This window comes from Drosophila montana, unplaced genomic scaffold (genome assembly GCF_035044405.1).
Source record: "Drosophila montana isolate Dmon_TW-CO22-7 unplaced genomic scaffold, ASM3504440v1 contig_2397_1, whole genome shotgun sequence".
Taxonomy (NCBI): domain Eukaryota; kingdom Metazoa; phylum Arthropoda; class Insecta; order Diptera; family Drosophilidae; genus Drosophila; species Drosophila montana.
The window spans coordinates 885,857-910,982 of record NW_026997278.1 but is presented as its reverse complement, the minus strand read 5'-3'; the positions used below and the strand labels follow the sequence as shown (position 1 = coordinate 910,982).

General features: G+C 35.4%; 4 protein-coding genes across 9 annotated transcripts in view; 2 read left to right on the top strand and 2 right to left on the bottom strand.

Moving 5' to 3' along the window:
* Slip1 (SLo interacting protein 1) overlaps positions 1-25,126 on the top strand; it is a 144,634-nt gene that overhangs the window by 105,692 nt on the left and 13,816 nt on the right. For 2 of the 6 annotated variants that reach the window (XM_064681508.1, XM_064681507.1), the window contains 5 exons: positions 18,802-19,079; positions 19,140-19,256; positions 19,322-19,717; positions 19,779-20,220; positions 20,443-20,584. In XM_064681508.1, the coding sequence (XP_064537578.1) occupies positions 18,802-19,079; positions 19,140-19,256; positions 19,322-19,717; positions 19,779-20,220; positions 20,443-20,584 (1,375 nt within the window). Of the gene's footprint in view, positions 1-12,230; positions 12,372-16,317; positions 16,502-17,075; positions 17,261-18,074; positions 18,204-18,801; positions 19,080-19,139; positions 19,257-19,321; positions 19,718-19,778; positions 20,221-20,442; positions 20,585-25,126 lie in introns of those variants that run through there. The other 4 variants (XM_064681509.1, XM_064681512.1, XM_064681511.1 and 1 more) reach the window with 4 other exon arrangements.
* On the top strand, positions 637-4,398 carry LOC135427847 (RNA-binding protein MEX3B). The gene is made up of 2 exons (XM_064681522.1): positions 637-1,398; positions 1,902-4,398. Exons 1-2 carry the CDS (start codon positions 657-659, stop codon positions 3,494-3,496), a joined length of 2,337 nt encoding a protein of 778 aa, XP_064537592.1. The 5' UTR covers positions 637-656; the 3' UTR covers positions 3,497-4,398.
* Positions 9,172-14,905, bottom strand: Cals (calsyntenin-1). Its single transcript, XM_064681519.1, has 11 exons — positions 14,745-14,905; positions 14,101-14,299; positions 13,816-13,958; positions 13,228-13,728; positions 12,444-12,551; positions 11,202-12,354; positions 10,582-11,130; positions 10,442-10,525; positions 10,235-10,365; positions 9,847-9,970; positions 9,172-9,771 (listed from the first exon to the last, which is right to left on the bottom strand). The coding sequence occupies exons 2-11, from the start codon at positions 14,222-14,224 to the stop codon at positions 9,698-9,700; spliced, it is 2,991 nt and encodes a 996-aa protein (XP_064537589.1). The 5' UTR covers positions 14,225-14,299; positions 14,745-14,905; the 3' UTR covers positions 9,172-9,697.
* Positions 23,000-25,057, bottom strand: LOC135427888 (ATP-binding cassette sub-family D member 1-like). Its single transcript, XM_064681611.1, has 4 exons — positions 24,179-25,057; positions 24,019-24,108; positions 23,835-23,960; positions 23,000-23,729 (listed from the first exon to the last, which is right to left on the bottom strand). Exons 1-4 carry the CDS (start codon positions 24,997-24,999, stop codon positions 23,630-23,632), a joined length of 1,137 nt encoding a protein of 378 aa, XP_064537681.1. The 5' UTR covers positions 25,000-25,057; the 3' UTR covers positions 23,000-23,629.

Here is a 25,126-nt window from a genome sequence, read left to right as displayed (position 1 = left end):
CGGAAGCAACGCGGCTAAAACGGCAAAAGTGTCAAACTATCAACGTCGTCGGTCAGTTACATTTTTATCAAATTTTATCCATTTATTTATGTTTTAACCAACACAAAAAAAAAACAAAAATTATTGTGTTCGTGAATTGCATTTACTTACATGAATATTTATGAGTGCCATGGTTCAGTCTGATATTTTGTAAGTACACACACACAAAGCAAATGGACATACATATGTGCGTATCTGTGTATGTATGTATGTACGAATTACATGCCTATACAAGACACACACACCCAAGAGTATGCCTGTATGTATACCAAATGCATTTCAGTATTTCTTTCTATTACAGAAAAGGAAAACCAACTATTACCGGAGCATTGCCAAATGCTTAGAGTCAAGAGTGAAGTGTTTGTGTGAGATTCGCATGATTCGCAATTAATATTGCGGGCTTTAAGTACTTACATTTATGCATATGTATACAATGTATAGGCTTTTCTGGCATCATGAATTTACGCGTGTGGGTCTGGCTTACAACTACCAATAGAATCGGAGTTTCAGATACTGTAATGCTGGTAAATGGCATACCACTAAAATATAAAATGAATTGCAACAAATCGACTTCGCACTAAGAGAGAGTCATACTACTGAAACATATATATGATGACATGTTTGAAGCACAACAAATCGTATCGGAGACAAATAGATACAGCGAAGTGAGTTCCTCCTCCACTATAGCTTTGTCTTCGCTACCGATATCGCCATTCTCTATCAATAATATCAATTCATCTTCAGTATCATCTTCGAATGCATCCGGTGAATGTGGAATTGTGATTGTCGATAATAGTTCAGCTCCAGAAATCGTATCAAAAGTAAATACGAATCAATTACAGGAACAATCAGAGTCAACTTCATTCATAGCTAACAGATGCTCACTTAGAATGTCTAGCCATGCCGCTGTAAATGCTACTACTCCAAAAATGCTTAATGATATTAACATGACAGATTCAATTCATAAAATCAATCAGACTAGCAGCCATACCCAAATAATTGAACAACAACATAAAGTGGTGCATCCGATTCCGCTATCCGAAGATCCGCGCACATTGCAATTGGCATTGGAATTGTCTCTGGTTGGCTTGAATGAGAACAATCAAAACAGCTACGCCGCAATCCAGCCAATTCCCGCACAAAATGACTACGACATTGGCTCCATTAATGTTGTATCTGCCGCTTTCGCTAGGAGCGAGGTGCCAATGTGCCATAATCTGCCGCTGCCACCGACGAACGGATCTGGACTTTTGATGCCCTCCGCCGGCTTGGAAGACAGATCAAAGAAGTCTCAAAATATGACCGAATGTGTCCCAGTTCCCAGCTCAGAACATGTTGCTGAAATCGTGGGACGCCAAGGTAAGCGAATATGTCGGAATATACATAACATACGATATACGATACACACAAAATGGTAAAAATGGCAATCGTAACTAGAAAATATATATACATTTTTCCAATATGTGACCAAGTATGGGCGTGGTCGCACTAATTCTCGATCGTTAGAGAAGCTTATGAGTTATCTATTTCGCAGTTTGCCTTTAATTCATAAGTAAATGTTACTCTACAAATAGATTTGTTCGGTAGGATATAATGGCTGATAAGGCTGATATAATGTTTTTGTGCAATTTTCTATATAAAAGGCAGAAGGAACCGATCCCATATATTCTTTATCAATAGCCCAGTCGATCTGTCCGTATGTATAAAGGCTTGAAATTTTGAACGTAACTCAAATGAATGAAAATTGTGTTTCAAGGTTCTTCGAACGAAATTTAGCCCGGGCAAAACCGAGTATAATATGTATTTACTATGCATGGAAATCATGTAGACATTTAAACGTAATTCTTTTATGTGTAATCTAGGATGCAAAATTAAGGCTTTGAGAGCGAAGACAAACACGTACATCAAGACTCCGGTTCGCGGCGAGGAGCCCGTATTTGTTGTAACAGGACGAAAAGAGGATGTGAACAAGGCCAAACGGGAAATACTTTCAGCTGCTGATCACTTTAGCTTAATTCGGGCATCCCGAAAGCCCTCAATTGAAGGATCGAATAGTGGAATATCTGGAAATGGTAATTCGGGTTGTAATTCATTAAGCGTGGGCATAATTGCACGGGCGCAGTCTGGGCCACCGTGTCTACCCGGGCAGATCACAATACAGGTGCGTGTACCTTATAGAGTTGTGGGTCTAGTAGTTGGTCCCAAAGGTGCCACCATAAAGCATATACAACAAGAAACACAAACATACATAGTCACACCGTCTCGCGAGAAGGAGCCCATTTTCGAGGTAACCGGACTGCCAGAGAATGTTGAAACCGCACGCAAGCAAATTGAGGCTCACATAGCACTTCGAACGGGTAATAGTACCCAAGGCAGTGAGAATGGTACTGCTGAATCATTAGAATCGAACGAGTTTGCCACTCTGCATACGATTAATACGCTCACTCAGATACTAAATGACGATTTAAACACTAATATATTGTCATCGATCTATAAGAGCGATATATCCCCGAATGTTAATTACGCAGATAATGCTGCACTTAACGTAATTGACACTATCAACATTTCCAATTCGACAACAACAAATGCTATGATGAATGCCGCCGTATCAGTTCATAATTTAACTAAATGTTTCCCCAATTCTGATCTAGTAGATATCGCCCCAATTGTTAGCACAACGGACAAGAATTTCGCGCTGGCTGAGATTACGGGTCAACCCTTGAAAACGAATACGTTCCGCAATACCAATTCGAATACCAATGCCAGTGCCAATACTAATGCTAATACCAATGCCATTGCCAATGCCAATGTCAATGGGAGCAATAAAACTTTATCCTTCTGTCCACCCACGTCCGTATCATCATCAGGCTCTGCCCAGTGCCATTCAATCTCTGCTAACATATTGACGCGCTCATGCTCATCAGCCTCCTCGACAGCATCAACCAAAAGCACAAATAATAGCGCCAATAGTACTAACAGCGTTAATACTCCCCCAGAGCTGTTGAATATATGGAAAAATTTGAATGATTCCATTGACGTTGATGAGGGTATTGGAGACTCTCCAAGCATTTGGAATCTGCCGTCGTCAGCTACAACAGTCACGACGGCATCCCATTGCTCTCCAACGGCTTCGGTTAGTCCAACGGACTCGCTTTTGGCTGAACACTGCCTGAACATAAGTCAAAAAGTTGGCAGCAACACCTTCAAGGAACCGTGCCCAAATAGTAGCTTACTATTGCAACATCAACGCAACACGGTCCAGAGTAGCTCGGACAAATTGCATTCAACGCATCGCGAATGTTTTGTGTGCAACGAGAGAGAAGTGACCACAGCTCTAGTTCCTTGTGGGCACAATATGTTTTGTATGGACTGTGCAAACCAGATCTGTGTCTCCATGGAATCAATTTGTCCAATATGCCACTCCATTGTGTACCATGCCATGCGTATTTTAGCCTAAACCAATCACCAAAATACTGATATTATTTATATGTTTATTGGTTTTTATGAGAAACACTTATAATCTCCTCTCCATTATATTATATTAATATTTATATACATGCACAAACATTCTATTCTGGTATTCCCTGCATAAATCCAATTTTCTTTTATCTCGTCTATATTACATTCGGTAACCTAATTTGGGGATAAGTGAAATTAGACGTGTAATAAATAGGCCAAAGAAAGCAAATAACCCTTAATTGAACAACAATTAAATCACAATTAATCAGGTTTCTTCGAGGTACCGAAGATTAAATACCCTTAGAGACTTACAACATAAGGATCTGACGATCTGATCTGAAACAAAGAACTCAATTTTCGACCAAATATTGATTTGGTAGTAATATAGTATGATACTTATGATAGTTCGATATCGATAAAAACTATTGCAAATTATTCAAAACCAACAGCAACATTGTTTGTCATATAAATCATAGTATTCGACCGATTTTTTCTAAGGCATCTATTTAACAGTGTTTCAAATCTTAAAGGCTTGTAGGGATAGAAACAGACTGACGGGCTGACAGATTCCCCTTCCGATCCTAATTAATAATATATATATATAATAGAGTTGAAGTTATTAAAAACAATTATTTTCTGTGTCCAAATCTTCATTATACTTATATGTATATACATATATATATATGTGTTTGAGTGTATGTGTTAGTGTGTGTATGTATGTATATGTGTGTGGGTGTGTGTGTGTTAATGTATGCATTTATATATATATATGTATGCATGCATGTTTGTTTTCAATCAGGCCAATCTTATTTGTCGCTGTGCTGCAAATTTAAATAAAACGAACTTCTATGAAGTGCTCTACTCCTCGATTCTCAAGAATTCAAGTAGGCCCTGCAGTTTTTCATGTATATTTTTTTGTTTATTTTGTGGTTGTTTTTTTTTTTTATGTATTTTTTTTTGTTTTTTTGTGTTTATTTTGTGTATATGTATGTATGTACATATGTATGTATGTGTGTACATATGACTATACATATGCACATATGTATGGTTGTACATATGTATATATGTATGTACATATGTATGTATGTACATATGTATGTATGTACATATGTATGTATGCTTGTATGTAGGTACATATGTATGTATGTATGTACATATGTATGTATGTATGTATGTATGTACATATGTATGTATGTATGTACATACGTATGTATGTATGTACATACGTATGTATGTATGTACATACGTATGTATGTATGTAGGTACATATGTATGTATGTATGTAGGTACATATGTATGTATGTATGTAGGTACATATGTATGTATGTACATATTTATGTATGTACATATGTATGTATGTACATATGTATGTGTGCATGTATGTAGGTATCCGGACATGTGTTCATACATGTACGCATGCATGCATGTTTGCATATAATACAAAACAAACATATATACATATGTATATACATGCAAACTTAAAACTTGGCGCACCAAATCTTTAGACCACGTTTCCACCAAGGAGGAATGGATTTTTCGGAAAATGTGAGGCACCCCTTAAATGAATATGAACAAAGGTTTTTGAAAATGTGTTTGAGGCCGATGGGATGGTAAACAAAGAAGTTTGATACAAACGTTTTTCGCGATTTTTCCACACATGCGAGTGGAATTTCCCGAATAAGGTAACTTAACATAAGGTAACTACATAGAGATTAATTAGGATCAGAAGTAGAATCTGTCAGCCCGTCAGTCTTTTTCTATGCCTACAAGCCTTAGGGTCGGTACATATTAGTTAAATTAGTGCGGTTCATTGCATCAAAATGAAACGGAAGATGACATTAAGAGTATATTCCAATTTAACATACTTTTATTTTGTATAGCTGGATTTTTCTGAATTAAAAGTCCCTTTGACATTTTCAGATATGTCATATTTTTCTCTTCATAAATCAATTTTCACAGCCTGGCATTTCAAACAAATTTCGAGCGCATTCTTCCAAAACCCGATTTTGTATAAGATATTTGAACGCATTTAAAAATTGGTATTCAGATCAGGAAACCATGCGTTTATACACGTACTATATATACTATATATATATATGTATACATACACATATTTATATATATAAATTATATATATTAGAATAAAAATACACACACATTTACAATTACAAATACATAGCTATTTTCTCACCTTTTATCGCATGTATGTATATATATATCTAATATTTTAATATGTGGCATAGTATTTGATGTAAGGACTCTTAACCAATTTGTAGATTTAGAAGTTTATTATATTCTAGTAAATTATGATGCATAATGGCTTTGAAAGGCATATAACCTACACAAATAGCTACTAAATTATGTTATTCTGTTGTACTGCAATGTGTATTATGACGAACATGATTTAACTCTGTACTCTGTGTACTCTCGTTGTCATCAAATAATATAAAATAAATAATTTTCTATTATAAGTTGACTGATAAATAGGCGGTAATATTAGGTGAAGCACACGTACGATCAAATTTATAAATTTGAGTATAAATAATATATATATTATATATTATGATATTTATTCAATACATAAAAGAATATAACAAAACAAACACAAACATACATATGCAAATAGAAATATTAATTGAAACTATATATGAATATTATATAAATATATATACATATATTTATATCATAGCTTATATTACTATTAATGTGAATAAAAAAGACTTATATATTTATTAGCCAATCATATTAAAGATTGACAAAAGGCCGATGATAGTATCTTGCGCTGAAAATCATATTCGTTTTTAAAGCAATTGTTTATATTAGATCATTTTTTCAAAACAATCCTAGCCTTGATTAATTTATTGTTCCAAAAACATTTGTTGTATGTACTTTTCAATATTGAAAAGGTACATTTTATTTATATACGAACAAAGACGTCAACAAATATCTAGTCCAACCAGAATATTCAGAATATAGTTTTTAATGATTGAGTTATTCGAATTTGAAGTGAGGCTTGGACACGTTCTATTATTATTATATGTTTATATTTTGATTATAATGTGTTTATATTTTTTAATTGTTTGTTAGTTTGTTTTTACTTCGGAAATTGTAGAACAACGGTAAAAATGAGTGAGACTAAATACAGTTGATTAAGTGCGCAAAAAAATATTGAAAACTTATTTAATCACATACTACATACTGTATGTACAATGTGAAATGATACCAAAAACGTACATTTTACACACAATTATGTTACGAATTAACTACGAATTAACTGAGCAAAATAAAACACAAAATATAAGCAGAAAGGGAAGGGAGGGAGGATTAAGCAAAAGCTTTTTTAAGCTTATAATATTTATAAAAGAAAATCAATTTGTGTTTGATTTGTAAATGAATTAATTGTGGAAAGATTCAAATGGAGTCTTGTGTGCGTCCGTTTATTTTTGAATAGAAGATATTTACTTTTACCAATATATAGTATATTATATGTGTGAATTCTTTGTGGAACTAATGGTTCGAGTGTGAGTCTGAGAATAACTTATTTTCGAGCTGTTTAGCTATGAATCAACAACAATATTTACTAACAGACATTTTTGCTCCTATGGAGAGTATTAAACTTATTGATGTTCTTTGAAATATCGTGCAGATACCATATAGAGGGGCATGTATGTATAGGGTAATTTAGGTTCAGTTTTTTCTTATTGTTAAGATGTATTTGAAACCTTCCAGTACTGTCTCATTGTATATAAATATGAGTTAATTTTTATATTCAATTCAGTGTTTAAGTGTAAGATACACAAAAGGTAAAGGAAATTATTGAAGTATTGCGTTTATTTCTTTCGATTTTCCAAATGTTCTTTATACTTATATTGATTGGTTTGCAGTTCATAAAAGACAACCTTAAAAGAAATGTTTACAATTAATTGTACTACATACATACCCGACCGCGTGAAAATATTTTTTTACACAGTATGTAAGCTTTTACATCAAATTTGTAGATGGCGGTTAAAATATTTACAACGAATATTTTATAAATGTTTCTTATTAAACTTGTAAGGCCTAAATTAACATAATACAAACAAAATATTATTAACAATAGTGAAATATCCGCATTGTGTTCGTAAGAAAATATATATCTTTAAAATACATTTCATAAATCAACTTTAGTCGGCATTAATTTTAAACAAATACTAAGCAAATACTAATGTCGATTAAAAAACATAACTTTATATAACAAATATATACAAAAGATATGTATCACTAAATGGTTATATAATAAAATTTTCCGAAAATATGCGTATGTGTTTTAATTAGCTACGATTAGGTTTCCTGATATACACGACAATTCATTAATTGATCTTGGACCCACAAAGTCGTTCATCTTGATTTTTGGGCAATTGTTTTCATTGGCTCAGTTATGTGATATTCCAAAGTTATGCAAACCTGATGGACTTAGTGATTACGCCGTCCATTCGTCGTTATAACTGCCAGTTAATTTTTAAAAGGTGTTTAGCATTCATTATTTCATAGTACAAATATAAGTATTCTCATATACATACCTAGGCTGAAGATCGATTTTGATCCTGGAATGCCAAATTTTGATTGCAATCTGAACTGAATCACAGTAGTCAACAATAAATGGCCAATCTAAGCCAAAGCATGTTTAAGATGAACGGAGAAATAAATAAAAAAGGGGTTTGGCCCTCTGATTTAATTGCAAATATTGTTTGATACTCCCATGCGAGTTCGATCTTAACTTTGTAAAGCATATTCTATCGCGAACCTGCAACTAAAATGTGAATGTTGAAAGAAAGGTAAGCCATTCCATTAAAGAAAACACATGGATTTATTTTTCTTATTTAATAAAATAATAACTGTAACTAAAAGTACTGAGACCTTTTATTTATTTATTTTCTTTTTGTTTCTTTGATTTTGTGGGGGTACACCGTTGTGTTTTTGTTTTTGTTAACGTTTACGATTCTAGAGATATAATCATTAGCACATTTGAAACAAATTAAACATTAAGTACATGGACTTTATAGCTCAAAAGAAACAAATGCATTCTTTTCTGCTAGATTACTTCATCATATACATATGTGTGTACCTGTTGTAAGTGAACAAATTATAATTAGTAGGGATGTAGTACATGGATTGCCCTGAATCGGAAACCAATACTTTAGCCAACTTAACAAACGTGCTATATTCGGGAAACCGAAACTTAAATACCCTTGCATAGTATTCGCTTAAGCGAATTTATTCTTCAATCAGGAATTTACAAGCTCATATAAACATAATTATGTACGTATAATATATATCCACTATGTTTGTCTAAAATCTTACAATCGGAAATGTTATAATATCAATATAATCATCAGCGAGGGAAAGGAAATTATTATGAACACCATAGAGTACATTTCGAAAGATGTTTATTAAAGCATAAATACTGTGTGACAGAATTAAAAAAAGGAACCAATTTCATTTCATCTGAAAAACATTTAAAAAATAATTTTTGAGTACAAATTCTTGTATATAGTCTCCATCCTGAAATGCAGTACTTTATACAATCCATTGATGTTGAATTTATTTCAATTGTCGAAAAATTTGAAATCGGATTTGAAGCTAGATAAAGCTAGTGAAATGTATTATAATAATCGTAAATAAAAATAGAAGATAAGACTTATATTATGGGGACGGAAGTGCCTCCTTCTATTTATTACGAGTATCGTCTGTGACAATATATATATATGATTATGTATGTGTCAAAGTTGGTATTTTGCAAGGGTATTCATAAGTCGACCAATTAGCTCTTATGTGTGTATTAAGTATATGCGTTTACTCTCTGGATCTGGGTCGACCAATGCCGGGTATAATTGTACTATATGTTAATTACAGTTGAAGTATATAAGCATATGTATTGTATCAAATGTATCTCCAGTTTGATAACATGTCGATACATATATACCTTTTGCCACTACTTAAATGCTATACACATACATTGTTAACCAAAAAATCTATGCATATGCATTCTCATATATACTTTCGATTCCGAAGTATTTGTATATGTACTATATGCATGGATGTATATGCGGATTACTAGTAGTAGGATATATAAGTGGATTGTGTAATTCAGATATTAAAAGCACATTTACATATAATTAATTTTAACTTTTATTGATAAACGACACACATCATCCCCATATTAGTTCGCCGATGAAAACATGTTGGTGTTGTCCCATTCTAGCTGGTTGATGTGTGCAAATCCATCTTTAATTACTGTCGAGACAAAGCATAAACTGTTAAATCAACTGGATCATTCGATTAATATGTGTATGTATATACAACACGTACCTTCTTCATCTTCCGAATCAGTATTCTCAGAGTCCGAGCTTTCCTCAGAAGCGGCATCGGTTTGCATTGGATTTATAGTTATGGTCAACGCAGAATCATCCCAAATTAAACCCTCGTCAGCAACCTCAAATTGAAAGAAATATAATTAAAATCTCATCTAAATACAGTTGTCTTCGGATTGCCGAAGATCTATGTAAAATACCCTTACACTTCTCAGTCTTTCTTTGAAATTCGATGTATAAATTTTGTTAAATTTCTGTTTAAATAATAGTATCGCAACGGGGATTGAACCCAGTCTTACATATTCTTGAAACCATTCAATTTGGCATCTTAGTTTTTATTTAAATCCTATGTTCGTAATGTATTAAAGTTAATTGGGTGCGCTTACCTTGGGGCAAGGCTGATGTCGGTCTGTATACTTTTGGTTATTTTTTAGCCTTGCAATCGAAACGCCACAGAGCAATATGACAAGAAAAACACATATTAGGATGATCAGCATTGTTGGATGCGAAGCTTCAGCTAAAAACACAGATAAAGAACAAATAAAAATAGTAAATAAATTTGTCAAAAATGATCAATTGTGAAATGATCGAACCTTTGTGTACGATAGAGTGTACATGCGACTTGGGCTCCTGTACATCATTCGAATGAAGTAAGGAGTTTGAGAAAAATTTCGTATCTGAAAGAAGGGGGGAATTGAATTATGAAATCATTAGCAAAAAAGGGGGTGTGTACCTTGTGCACCTTGATCCCTACTCTCACTTGGGCCACGACCATTGTGGTAGACTGCCAGAACGTTGTCATTTGCCTCGGCGCTGGTTACCGACATGGATGCAGATGGGGCGTTTGTTGTCTTGGACGATTGCTTCGGATGCAGGACGGTCAGGGTGAGCGTAAATTCGAAGTTCTTTATTTGGGAGGAGAGCTGCGAACAAGAAAGCTTGAACACACGATTCAGATAATAGGCTGGCTTTTTGTTGCTATAAACGAGAGCACGCAACACGCTCAGATAGCTCCGAATCGAGTCGGTTCCAATCATTTCGACGCCATCCTTGTTGATATTCGTTCTTATGTCCATTGTCGATGATAGCGACTCATCGCCATCTATTTGAATTTCTTCATGATCGGGATTCAAAGACGGGAATACAATCACACTGCATGAATCGAGATTCTCAATAGGGGTCATCACATTTTTATCATCTGCAGAGGGTCCGATGTGAATTCTATCCAAGATATGTACGCCTAATTTGATTTCTTGGTAGGAGACCAACTTGTTTTGGGTTCCTAAAAAACAAATTAATAACAATTGATATATTTGAATTATATACACAGAATAGGTATTTTTTTTTATTTACCAGAAATCGCAATCTTGCTTAACGTGTGCATGTCCTGAGAAAACTTTGAACTGAGTTGAGGATTAAGTTTTTGGTCAACAACCTTATCGCCCGCCAGCTTGTCATTCGACATAGTCGAGTCGGCTATAGCTACCGGTTGTATCGGATCATTGACCATGATGTAGGTCTCGATTGTGGGCAGACGTATGGCACTCTGATTTGTGCACATCATTGTCGTACGCACTTCGATATTCCTGCGACCTATGGTGGGGCTCTTTTTGATATTGATGTATTGAATCTTTCGCATCAATTGCTCAATCTTGTGCTTGCTCTGCGCTTCAATGTATATCTCGTTCATTTTAGCATTGACCTGCACTTGAAATTCTGCCGAATCCTCTGCTGGCTGGGATTCCAATTGCAATTCGCTCGACGGTAGCAAATGTTCGGCGCAGCTGGTTCCACATTTAATATCTTCAACTGAGAGTACACCATCAAGGGACAGTTTCACCTCTGAGATATCGCCATTGAATCCGTGCTTTAGCCGATTCTCGGAGCTCTGATAACAGGCACCAACTGCCAATGTCGTATTAACTCCATGTGCCGCGTGCAAAGGCCAATCATCGATAACTTCTGGGTTAGCGTGACGATCTTCGACGGAGCTCTCGAACTGTACTCCATCAATGAAGAGCTCCACCTTGGACGACTGATCGATGTTGATAACATAATAATGCCATTCATTGTCGCACACCTGCGGTATTTTCCAGCGCCATTCCGCCGGGCTAAATATATTCAAGTCGCCCTCGTTGAAGTTCTTCCGGAGCAACAGTATCAGGCGGCAGTTGCGAACGAACAGCGCCATGTGATGGCGATTCATTTTATGATCATCAGCGCTGCACACAATATGCTCCTTCACATGCTTATTCGATGAGCTCTGGCTGCCGTGACGGAAAATGGTCACAATGCTAAACGGACGTAGCGAAAAATCGTGGCGTCCAATAAAGCCGGCGGGCACGACGACGCCAGCGGAACCGTCAAAATGAAATATCGCCTCCGGTCCCTCGTCATAGCTCAACTCTTTGGTCCAGTCGGCACCACGAGGCAGCAGATCCCTTAGGTTTGTGCTCGCCGAACAGTTGGATATATCTCGATCGCATCCGAATGAAATGTGCTTGGTCTTCGCGTAAAGTTCAAGTAAGTAAGTATTTATATAAAACAAAAATAAAAGAAGAATATAATATGGAATATCAAAAAAAATGCACTCACCTTAAGCGCAACCGCTGCGTGAATGTTGAGATCATCCGTGCTGCATAATATATTGCATAGATCCAATCGAGCATTTGGAAATAACTGTAAGCTGTCGGTGCTACCGGACTGAAAGTATAAAAAGTATTATAATGAAATGTGTAATGTAATAAGATAATAGAAGGAGACATCTCCGACCCCATAAAGTATATATATATATATATATTCATGATCAGTATCAACAGGCGAGTCGATTTACCCCTGTCCGTCTGTCTGTTTCTATGCGAGCTAGTCTCTCAGTTTTAAAGCTATCCTTATGAAACTTTGCAGAAGTCCTTCTTTCTGTGGCACGCAGTACATATATGTCAAAACCAGCTGGATCAGATCAGATCAGCTATATCATATAGCTGCCATCGGAACGATCGTCGAAAATTAAGTTGTTGTATGGAAAACTTTTTTGTTTTCCAAGATATCTTGACCAAACTCGCCATTCATAAGTTTTACCATGTTCCATACTTTTAATCAAAATCTTATTTACATCGGACTACTATATCATATAACTGCCATAGGAACTTTCCGTCCAAAAGTAGGTTCTTATATGAAAAACTTTCTTAACCATACTCGGCAATAAGTATTTTCCCAGTGTACTTCTTATATACGGGCAACGAGCACTATGAGCACTATGAAAAGGTAAGGTTGGGTCTGCAAGGGTTTTATATGTTCGGCGTGCCGAAGATAGCCCTTCTTTCTCGTTTATTTTTAACTTGACTTATGGCTAAGAAGTTGGGGAATGGAGGGTACTTACAGTATAATCAATGCGCTCGGGTATACCTAAGAATTTGGCATCGCACACACGTCGAACCTTGATGCTGACCATTATGGGCGCAGACTCCTTCATGGCACAGTCATAGGCCACAACGGACAGTATATGATTATGGGATACCTTATGCGATAAGGGTTCAGTGTTCTTAACGGAGCCCTCGTTGTCGATGGTAAATGGCTCGTCGCTATTTAATATCTCATATTTGCAAACGTCGCCAAAAAGTGGCGTGCAATCTTTGTCAGCGGCTTCGACTCGAATGATTTCATTATACAGTTTACCCTCGTCGACTTCGGTGACATAGGATGGCTGCAAGAAGGTCGGAGCATATTCATTGATATCGATGACGGTTATGTGCACGTTGGCTGAATTTGATGGCGTTCCGTCGCAATATATGGCAACAATTTCAAAGTGATAGCTCTTACGCTTTTCACAGTTGAGTGTGTGGCGTGCTTTTAATATTCCTAGATTGTTCACCAGCTCAATCTGAAAATATATATAGTTTTGTATGGGTTGACCATTTACTGTGATAACAACAACTTTTTAATTCTGTTGTCCTTTGATAACACTCACCTGGAATGGAATTTCGTGATATGGCTTCTTTAAAATGCGAAAGTTGCAAATTTTCTCTTCGTCAACTTTAATTAATGGCGTTATTTCCACAAGAGTCTCATTTTCTCGAATCAGTCCATGATACGACTTTTCCAATATATATTCTAAAATCGATGCAAATAAAAATATAATAAACACATGAACTCTGGCTGACAAAATAAAGAGTAATTAACATTTATTTCATGCTTTTCAGGAATGCAAGTAAAATTTAGTAAAGGTAAAATGAAATTAGTAAAAGTAACGCACCTCGTTGTATTAGATACTCGTCCTCATTTTCATTAGAAGAAGTCCCGGTAGACACGGAAGAACCGAGTCCAACAATCAGTATTAGACCCAAGTGGATATAATTTATGCCTTGTAGGGACACCATAATTCTGTTTCAATTATGAATGACCAGAGTTCCAAAAAAAAACACAAAATTATTGCGTTTACCGACGTTAATTTTCTGTAACGGATAGTAAAAATATTTTTTGAAAAACTCCGTTATCATTTACATTATGTTTCTAAATAAACAGTTAATACTTTTTTCAATTCAAATGTTAGAGATTTAAAAGCTTAATCTGAAAGTTTCTCATTAATCAGATGCATGTTCAAATGTATGCGTGTATGTGTTTTAATTCATGAGATACACATTTTGTGAGATACATATGTGCATATACATATACATGCATGCATACTTATATATCTATGTGTATCCAATTTATTTTTCAAATATCTATACTGTCAACTGCACGTAGTCAAAACAAAACAAAACTATTCACTTTTTGTTCAAAAATCAATTTTCTTAGATCACCATTCAATTCATTCTATTAAATATGTTTATTATATTTATTTGAATTCTTTTACATTTTTCACCAACACACAGGATATGCAAAAATCAATATTGATACCTTTACTTTGCTTTCAGTTCGCTTCAATGTTATGTTGACCTTTTTTAGGCTGCAACATATAAAACTTTATCGAAATCTTTATTTGGTGTTTGGTTGGACATTTAATATTTGTTTATCCGACATTTTTTATGTATTTGCCAAGAAAAGAATCAGTTGTTTTGGAATGCACTAAAAAATCCCAAATAAATCCAGACTCATTTCACTGGTGCATTTTTCGACACACACACATATTACATATTTTTGATTGCACAATTTCAGAACCGATAATAATAATTGGTTCACATTGGTCACACGCTATTTTTAAAACATGTGTGTCCCAAATATAAAATATTATATATATTTTGACAATATACATTACTTTTGTACACCTGTCGCATAGCAAGAAAAATGCTTGAATACAAGATATTTATTTTTTATAGAATAAAAAGTGTTTTATTTTTAATTTAAAGTGAGATTCCTGAAACTGATTGAGATTTCGTCGGTCAGTTGTTCACTGTTGCTCCATGCAAAATGTGCCTAGATATAGAAAATGGCTGGAAGTGTTTTAAATTATATTTTAAAATATATTCAATTTCTGCAAGCAAAGTTTTATTTTTAGGAGGCTTAGAAAAATAGTTTTAACACTTTCTCTCTGAATTTTGTAACTTTGCGCCTCGTCTAGAAGAAATCCGAAACGCGCGCATCATTGATGGCAGCGGCACATAAATTTTCTTCAAAGCGTGTGGATACATTGTTTCCTTATGCGCACCACATGTATCGATATATTTAGCACCTGAACATTTGTGGGCACACTGTCCACACAAAATGAGCGCGAAATATTTGAATGATAACTATATCTCAATTTGAAATTGGCTTAATTTTCGAGCAAACACACATATCCAGTCTTATTCCCAGAGGAGGACCCAACAATAAATGTTTATAAAAAAAATGTAGAAACAATAATTTATAGTAAATTTGTTTGCGTTCATGCTAATGAAATTTGTAATTTTTCCCCTTTCAAGCAAATCACATATTCAAGAGATGGTTATGAAATTGATGATTGTTCGAAGAAGTTTTTTACTTAGCTCGTGTTAATTGTGCTAAATAGATTAAAATTGATGGTTTTGTTGCTTGTCAGGCTTGATTGCAAGCTCAATTCACTATGTTGGAATATTTGTATACATATTTTAAGGTCGAGTGTGTTTGAGTAAGGTTTTCAGAATGCGTGGGCATTCATTACTGAATTGCAGACAAGGAGAACAGTGAACAGGGATAGAGGATACGAATTCAACCCTTGTTAGCTCTCAAAATCGCCTGGGTGTAAAACGAAAGCCAGCAACAGTTTTTACCTACAATTTCATTCATGGCGCAAATGTGTGCGCGCACATTTTTACATAAATATATACATAACAGCATATACACATGTAAAAACCGAAGACCTACGCCTACGACATATACTCAGCCCATCTGAACCCGAACCCGAACCCGAACCCGTGTCCGAGCGGAGGCCGAAGCGTGCATGGAATACAAACACGTTAATCGAAAGAAAGTTAGTGTGCGAGCTTCTTAATTTTGTCAGGGACTGTGGATGCTGTGTGTCCCATTCAAGTCCAACCTATGCTCGTACATTTAGTTCAGTTTAAGTCGCGCGTAGGAAAAGTTCTTACTTATATTCATAGACTACAACATTCACAAAAGCTCTGCATTTTTTTTGTGTAATTACCCCGGTGAACTGAAAATAGATTCGATTTAATAATCATCACAGGCTGTTAATAAATGTAAGTAGGTTGGGCGAAACAAACTATTTTACCAATATTCATAGACCATACCAACAAATTTAGTTCGATGCCTATGAGTGTGTGTGTGTGTGTGTGTGTGTATGCGTATGATTTAGGTCGATTAAGTCTTACATCCTTTCGATGCAGCTACACTGATGTGTCAATGAATGGATTGGTATTGGTGCGAATTTCAAAATTTGTATCCCAGTCGCTCTCGGCGCTGCCGAAGAGTGGGCTGGTACACACCCACCCTTAGGAATTTGCTTGAATGTGTTTGTATATGTAGCCACATATACATGTACATACCTATGTAGCCAAATACGCATACATTGTTTGTATGTGTAAATGAATGTAATCGAGTATACACATGTTAGTGTGTGAAAAATGAAGATTAACGTGTCTGAATGGATATTTTCTAACATTGTGGGATTTCGGTGTTATTTACTAGGTTTGCCGTGTCATTTATAATATGCATATGTATCTTTAAATCTGTATCAATATAACAATTAATTGTAGATAAATGTTTATATTTTTATACATACATATATATTTTTTAAGATTGGTATTTAAATAAACTTGTAATTTATTTTCTGAAGTAAAACGATTCCATTGGTCTCTACAGTTAAAAGAAAAATGCCTGAGGCTTATGGTAAATCATCACACCAAAGGTATAAACACGTCAATATCAACGGTATGGGGCTATCGGCGCAGAGCATTTCTCACTTAATATACGGAAAAGCCTATAAATACCGCAGAAAAGTAATTCCCCTCCTTTAAAAAAGGCAATTCAATTCCTTTCAATTCAATTCAATTCACGTTTCAAATAAAAGCACCAATATTTGTTTGTCCAGCACCTGCACCAATTAGTGTATAAAGCAAAATTTGCCTATTTAAGATACATTCGTAATATGTCTAAGTACTAAAATACATGTATGTACATATGTATTTTTTTTTGTACATACCTTTGTTTGTGGTATTTTTTTTTTTATTTTTGATCTGCATAGGGTACAAATCTTATAGTTTACCAAATCTTTACTGTAAATGTTGGATGTTACATGCCAGATGTATTTTTTAAATGAATTATCGAGTCTATATCAATATAGACCAAGTAAGAGGTTCTAGTCGGGAGCTCCCGACTAGGGGATACCCTGAACCCTCTTACTTCAACATCAATTACAGCTCGCGCTACGCGCTCACTTTGCTTTAGAATAAATAATAAATAATAAATTAAAAAAAAAAAAGTTCCCTTGATAGGGTTCGAACTTGCTACATACCGCACTACTTGCCGCCGCCTCTACTCAACAGCCACACCAATAATTAAGTTTCAATGAGAAAAAACCTATTAAAATAGCGGCACTAAAAACATATGTTTTTTGGTTAGTGATCAAAGTCAAATATAAAGAATTTTAATTTATTTTAAAAAAAAATGTATACTGCTTAAAGTATTAGATAATGTTATTTTATGATTCTTTTATTTTGCATGTTCTTGTAGAGTGTACTATAATATAAACATGCTGCTTATAAGATTGTTAACTTCTTTTCTTATATACATATATATATTTACAAACGGCAGGAAAATTCCACATATTTGAGAACATATCTTTTTGAAGCAGCAGCATTAATTGCGGGTCGTTATATGAGTAACACGCATTGCTGGATTTTAACTAGATAATTCTTTAAGATGCATTATTATCATAGTATGGTAAGTCTTAACTATCTTAACTAAAGTTCGATTTATTCCTACAGATGATTAATATGTGAGTTTAAGCTGGGTGTCCCAAGGCCGTTCAAAAGGTTGAAAATCGTTTAATAGTTTTTTAAAAGTGTGAACTATATATTTTCTTTAATGGGATGACGAGCATATATATGTCCGATATGTCCACCCGCCTGTCTGACCGTTTGTCCGTCCGTCCGTTGATCTCAGAAATATTGAACTATAACTCGAAAATTATATAGAGAGATATACCAAAGTCCGTATATGGGTTCTTCCACAGTATACACAAATAGAGAACTTGTACTTTGTGGATAAAAGTTGAAAAGTAGAGTCTGCCTTTGGAATATACACACACACACTCAGTTGGGGTCATATATTAGCCTTGAAATTTACATAAGGGGTTAGACTATAAGCACCGTAGCTAAACAATAATGCAATTTTCATAGTATGGGGCTAGGGGAATAAGTAAAGGTAGCTTCTCTTCCAACTAGAACACATCTCCTTGTTCGAATATCGAGAACTTTCCGGTTCTTTTGCCGATGATAATACCTTAAACTATTTGAAATAAATGTTAAAATCTTTTCAGAACAAATACATTCATATATACATATTGATAATCTTAATTTACCTGACACGTGGAAATGGTAATTTCTTAAACGCACGTAGCCGTGACTATGGGTTGCAGAGAAATGCGGACAGCAGTAAATTAGTCAAGGGCGAAGAAGATGGAGCATCATCAAATGTAAATACCGGGCTAGTTGAAGATGGCGGCGGAGTTCGAGCTGTTGGCGAAGTGTTTGTACCAAAAACGTTTCCAATGAGTTCGCAGGAGCCGTCATGTGAGCAACTGCGCGCTATGTGGATGTGAGTTTTTAAAAGTGAAAATGGTCGAACAACAATCCATCATATATATTACTTGCATAGATTTTCAAAGAGACAATCTCGTGGAGCGGAAATAACAAACGAAATACCAACATACCGTGACCCGTTCACATATAATGTCTGGGAACCACTTTACTCCAACTCTCGCCTGCTCGGCTCGTAAGTTCTCTAGAGAATGGTTGGAATTCGTTGAATTCGTTATTATTACTATCTCTTAAATGTAGGCTGCGAATGGGCGCAAGGGAACGTGCTCGATCGCCTGTTTTTGGCCGTGTTGTTAGCCGTGAGCCAATTATTCCACAGCGTGTCAACTTTGAGCAACGCCAGCGGCATCTCGATGGCAGCCAGTCTAGATTATATGGCGCCGAGGTGCGGCCAATAAGTGCCGGATCGGTGCCGGCACCGGCACCCTCATCACCCCGCAGGTCCAGCAAGAATCGACATATGGGCGTACCAAATAGCTCCTCCGGCAACCAAAACTCGGTGGCCGTACAGGGCAGCTTCCAAAAGCTTAAGGAACTCATCTGGACAGAGCGGGCCAAGGAGTTAACCCAACAACGTCGAGCTGAAGAGCTGGCAGCTCGGGCGGCTGTGCTCAAGGAAATCGCAAATGGGCAAAAGTATTATTTTCAATAATTATATTATATTCGGTACAAATAACACTTCTCTTCTTTTGCTCAGCATACAATCGTCGTACAAGCTGCCCTTCAATAATAACCAAGGAGATTCGATTCTGATGGATGAGAATCGCAGCCCCGATAGTTCCGGCAATCAATATTTGATCCATGATCGAATGTCCATTGCGAATATACAAAATTTTGATGCCAACAATAAAAATGCTGGGCACAGAAACAACGGAGCTCGAGCCTCCACGCGCCGCATCGGAAGTGCTTATGGGTCGGCTACTAACGGTAATAATCCGGCGCGTAAGGATTCCTATTTTTCTGGAAACTCTCCGGCCTCTGGTCAACCGAAAACAGTTACTCGCCTAAGGATTCCACTCACCGAAATCAATCCGGCGGCTGAATTACCAGAAAAAGATCAAACCGTTATTGGTATACCACGAACATACCCTATACGGCAATCGCATTTTAGGGAAAGGAATCGATCCCTTCTAAAACAGGTAGGACTCTGCATTTTTATACCCTGAACTCATTGCAAAATGGGTAAATGGGTAAAAATGGTGCATTTGGTGTTGGTAGGTTGGCAGGTTCAAGGTATCTCCTATAGTCGGACACTCCCGACTAGAGCTTGTGTTTGGGCGAAGAAATCTTTTGAAAAGGCAATGCTGGGGGCATAGTTCACAATTGCATTCAATTGAATTAATGTTTTACGCTTTTTTCAGTATCCGCCAAATGAATACTTTGAACGGAACACGAGAATATTGAAGAGTTTGCAGTTTGGGCCTGAGACCTCAGTGAGAGGAGATTCCAATGACAACTATTTGAGTCCCTACACATCCATCGAAGAATATGGCCCGAAACCAGGTATCAATGGTCTAATTTATTTAAGTAATGATCCAATAGATGAGGGTGGGTTAACTGCTTTGTCACCTCAAATACAGAAAACTAATCAATATGAGTATGATTTCTACAACAATAACGCATATTAAAGTATTTGCTTTGTTTTTTTTCTCTCAAGAACATGGACAATAATAGCTATATATACATACATATATACAATCTTATGTGAACTTTATACAATTCTATTTTTTTGTATACATATGTAATTATTTCTCTTGCTTTGTGGCTACAGTTGATTGATTATATGGGATGTGTAGCTTAAATTTAAACGTGTAAATACAGAATACATATTAATTAGCATGAACATACTTAACATAACAGGAGAAACGGTTGTCAATTTAAATACATATATACATATATATTTAAGAAGTAAACAAACTTGGTACGCCTGGTATAATGTACCTACATTACATATATAAGTATGTACATACATACATATCCAAAAAAAAACAAAAATATATAACCGAAAATATGTAATAATTACGCAAAAAAAAAGAAGAGAAACCATTTCAAGTAGTCATTTTTAAAAAAGAATCAGAAAAACAACAAAATACTTGTTTTGCAGTCTTTGCCTTACATTCACATTACCACATTCACCCATTACTTTATAACACTACTACTTAACATTCGAATAACATGAAGTGGCAACACATGGCACATCTCTGACAACAGCCAAACTAGATCTACATTGAGCCCACTATCTACAGCAGATACTATATATATTATTGGGTGTATTCTATAGATATAAATATCAATATCAGAAATATGTGTTGCCAACGAGTCTGTAATCGAATTATTACAATCTTGGAAGTCCTCACAATCTTTGTTAATCTCGACAGCAAATTAATTCTGGAATAATACTTGTCTAATGAAAACAAATCATTTGATATATCACATATCGCTTGGTCAAATTTCTATTTTAAATTTGCAAACTCAAGAATTACACCAATATCTTACGATTAAATATTCGACGTGCTGTAAACATAGTCCGTATGTACGTATGCGTGAATGTGAGAGTATATTCATATTGATTTTAATTTCCTATTTAGAAATAATCAAATGCTTCCAATATGAAAACAATCATCAGTATACAAGAAAGATTTAAAACATGGTACGAATAAGATCATAAAAAATATTAAATATGGCAATAGGCGGCTTTGAAAAAAGAGTACCTCTATACAAATTTCAGCAAAAATATATATTCTTTTTATTATTTACATATAACACGATCACTGTATTAGCTAGTTGTTTCTTATACAGACACCTGGTATGGTAATATACCTATGATCTAACTGTGCCTGAACTAAAAACACGTTAACTACTTAACTTAAAACAATCAAAATGATCATTCAATAAAGAAAATAAAAGAAGAAACATTTTATTTAATTGATGTAAAATGTTTATTTCTGCCTAGTTTATGATTTTTGCTACTCGTTGCAGCCTTTTGTGGGAAATATCAATTCAGGAAAGGTCACTTATTATATAAAATAAATGTCAATTTAACATATCGAACTTATCTCCAAAGTACTTGTGCTACCTAGTATATTAATAAGAGACTAATAATTGTGTACTAATCAACTATGTACCACTTCTTGGCTCAACAATGTGTAATATTTATGAAAACGAGTATTTAATATCTATCAAGAAACATTAAAATACCTATATACATATATACACAATTATTGCAAGTATGCCTGATTTTATTAACCGTTATGTACTCTATATTGTATAGATACTATTGTGTACAATTTTTGAATAAGGGCAATTTACCCATACACACACACACACACACACACACACACACACACACACACACACACACACACACACACACACACACACACACTCACACTCACACACACACACACATGCAAATGTGTTAGTGCATCAAAAAAATTGACAATAAATCTGTAGTTGTGAGTTCCGGACAATAAAAAGACATTTTTGTTACATATGTATATACATACATATAATCTATATAGTATGTATATAGATAATAACTTGGATGTATGATATATACATATATTAACATAAAAAAATATATTACAAATACATAGTATTGAATAAAATGTAAAATTGTCTACGCATGGTTGATGTTTTTGAATAATGCCGAAAGCAAGAAGAACCTAATAAATATTAAAAGTAATTAACTAAGAAGTTATTGTGAATCTTATTGTACTATATTGTAAACGAATCGTAACAAATATAAAAATTCGGATGAAATGAACTTTGTTTTTTTAACTGCGAAATAAATCACACTTTACCCATACATTTCCATGATCCATCATGATGTATCCAGTGTTATGATGTACGGCGGTAGAAATGGAACATTCTGTAAAGATTTCATTTGACTTCAAATAAAAATACACGAACACAACGTAGAGAATAATTAAAGTTTATTTTGTATGAATGTCAAAGAATTAATTGCTATCTGTGGAGTGGACAAATCTTATTCGTTAAACATATATAAATCTAGATAATTATAAATTGCATTTAATGTTATTTTTACCGACTACGCATACCACCATATATACAATCTTTAAATATTTCACACAATATGTACATATCTCTCTCTCTCTGTATACCTATGTCAGAAAATAGTTCAATGATAAATTGAAAAAAAAGTGTCCAAATCGAATTCCGTATATATGTATAGCCTTTATTCACTCCATGGTTATTTTAATACTTAAAATGGATATTGGTGAACCACATTTTCCTAAACTTCCAGCTTCATTTCGCATTTCATAATCAATTCAGAAATATGCTTAGAAGTATACTAAATGTACATAATAAAACGAATGTGCTCCCGTAGAGTGTGTCCGACTGGAAGACACCCTGTACCCAGCGCGCCTTGCTGACGTTGTTTTTAATCATTCGATTTTTCGATTTTTTCTGATACCTCGCTGTATATATAGTCATTGAGTAATATATATTTTTGTATATATATTATATTACTCAATTGTATAGTCTTTGTTCACTGAAGGGTTTTCAATATGTAATTCGGATATATTAGTGAATAAACTGATCCTTTTGCTTCTCATTGGGATCCATTTTCCTGAACTTCCAGCTTCCTTGACCGTCAAACTCAAGAATGTGCGTGTGGAATTTCCTAATAAATACATCAAAATACATCAAATAAATAACTGTGCTCTGTCAAGCCGATTAATACTAAAGGTATACCTAATCATATACCTATATTCTATATATATCTTACCACAGGGTTGGTCGGTGTGTTATTGTCAGAAGCGTGATGCCCATCTTCTTGGCAATGTCATAAATGGAGCTCTCCACGTCAATGGACACCGCGCTGGTGCACTCATCGAGGAGGGCATAACGCGGCCTTTAAATCAGATCAGATTTAGTCCAATATTCAGCAAGTTTAATTCAACAATACTAACTTGTGATAAAATAGACGAGCCACTGCCATTCGTTGTTTTTCTCCGCCGGAGAGAATGTCCTTCCAATCGCGCACAACATCAAAGCCGTCACTGCAAGTATGCACATTTAATTAATATATTTTAAAACTTGGATGAAGTATGGGGATAAAGTTGTTGTTACCGTTGTGCAATATGCTCGAGAGTGACCAATTTTAGAATGTTGATCAACTCATTTTCGGTGATGCCCTTGCGTTTCATATCGTCGCGCGTATCCGGATATATGATTTGATCACATAAGCTGCCAATGGACATATAGGGTCGCTGTGGTATATAGAACATGCAGGGCTTGTTTTCAACCGGACGCGGTATGTGCAGCTCTCCGGCATAGATTGGCCAGAGTCCGCTCAGAATGCGGAACAAGCTGGATTTGCCACAGCCATTGGGCCCGGTTATCAATAGATGCACGCCCGGCTCAATGCATAGAGTCAAACTTGGCACAACAATATCACAGTTTGGTGTAACGACCGGCACAGCCCGGAGACTAATCGACATATTGCCGGGATCATCCGTGTATATAATACGGCCCTTTGCTATCGGCTTGCCATCGCGGAACTCAATGATGCCATTCATTTCCTCATTCTCGACCAGCGTCGCCTTGCTGTAAATTCCCTGTGCCGTCTCCTCGAATACATCCAACATTCCAGCGACCCGATAAGTATATCCAGCCAAGGCTACAACCTCCTTGTAGGAGGACATTAAACGCTCGATCGCATCGGCTGCCGATATAAGCAGATTTCTGGCCGTCGTCAAATATTGGGTACGCTCGCTCACATTCGAGTCATTCACCTCGGCAGTTACGGGGCTATCTGACCTTTTCGATCCAGCCGTACCCGTTAATATTGGTAGAGAAACCATTATCATTCCGGTGCCGGACCATACATATTTCATGAAAAACTGCTCCAGCATTATAAACCAAAGCTTTTGGCTGAATATGCTATTCATTTGATTCACCAGTCGATTGTATGCGGTCCGCAGCTGCTGCAACTCCACCTAATTATCAAAAAAAAACAAATTTTCGATGGTATTTTTAACATATATTACAAAAGTTTGGTAAAGGCTGCAAATAATA

Coding starts and splice junctions, on each gene's coding strand:
- LOC135427847 (XM_064681522.1), top strand. CDS start 657: ATGTTTGAAGCACAACAAATCGTATCGGAGACAAATAGATACAGCGAA. Junction 1,399..1,901: donor TGAAATCGTGGGACGCCAAG/GTAAGCGAATAT, acceptor TGTGTAATCTAG/GATGCAAAATTAAGGCTTTG.
- LOC135427888 (XM_064681611.1), bottom strand. CDS start 24,999: ATGAATAGCATATTCAGCCAAAAGCTTTGGTTTATAATGCTGGAGCAG. Junction 24,109..24,178: donor CTCGAGCATATTGCACAACG/GTAACAACAACT, acceptor GCATACTTGCAG/TGACGGCTTTGATGTTGTGC. Junction 23,730..23,834: donor ACACACCGACCAACCCTGTG/GTAAGATATATA, acceptor TGTATTTATTAG/GAAATTCCACACGCACATTC.
- Cals (XM_064681519.1), bottom strand. CDS start 14,224: ATGGTGTCCCTACAAGGCATAAATTATATCCACTTGGGTCTAATACTG. Junction 13,959..14,100: donor CGAGTATCTAATACAACGAG/GTGCGTTACTTT, acceptor CATCGATTTTAG/AATATATATTGGAAAAGTCG. Junction 12,355..12,443: donor ACGCAGCGGTTGCGCTTAAG/GTGAGTGCATTT, acceptor CTTTACGCGAAG/ACCAAGCACATTTCATTCGG.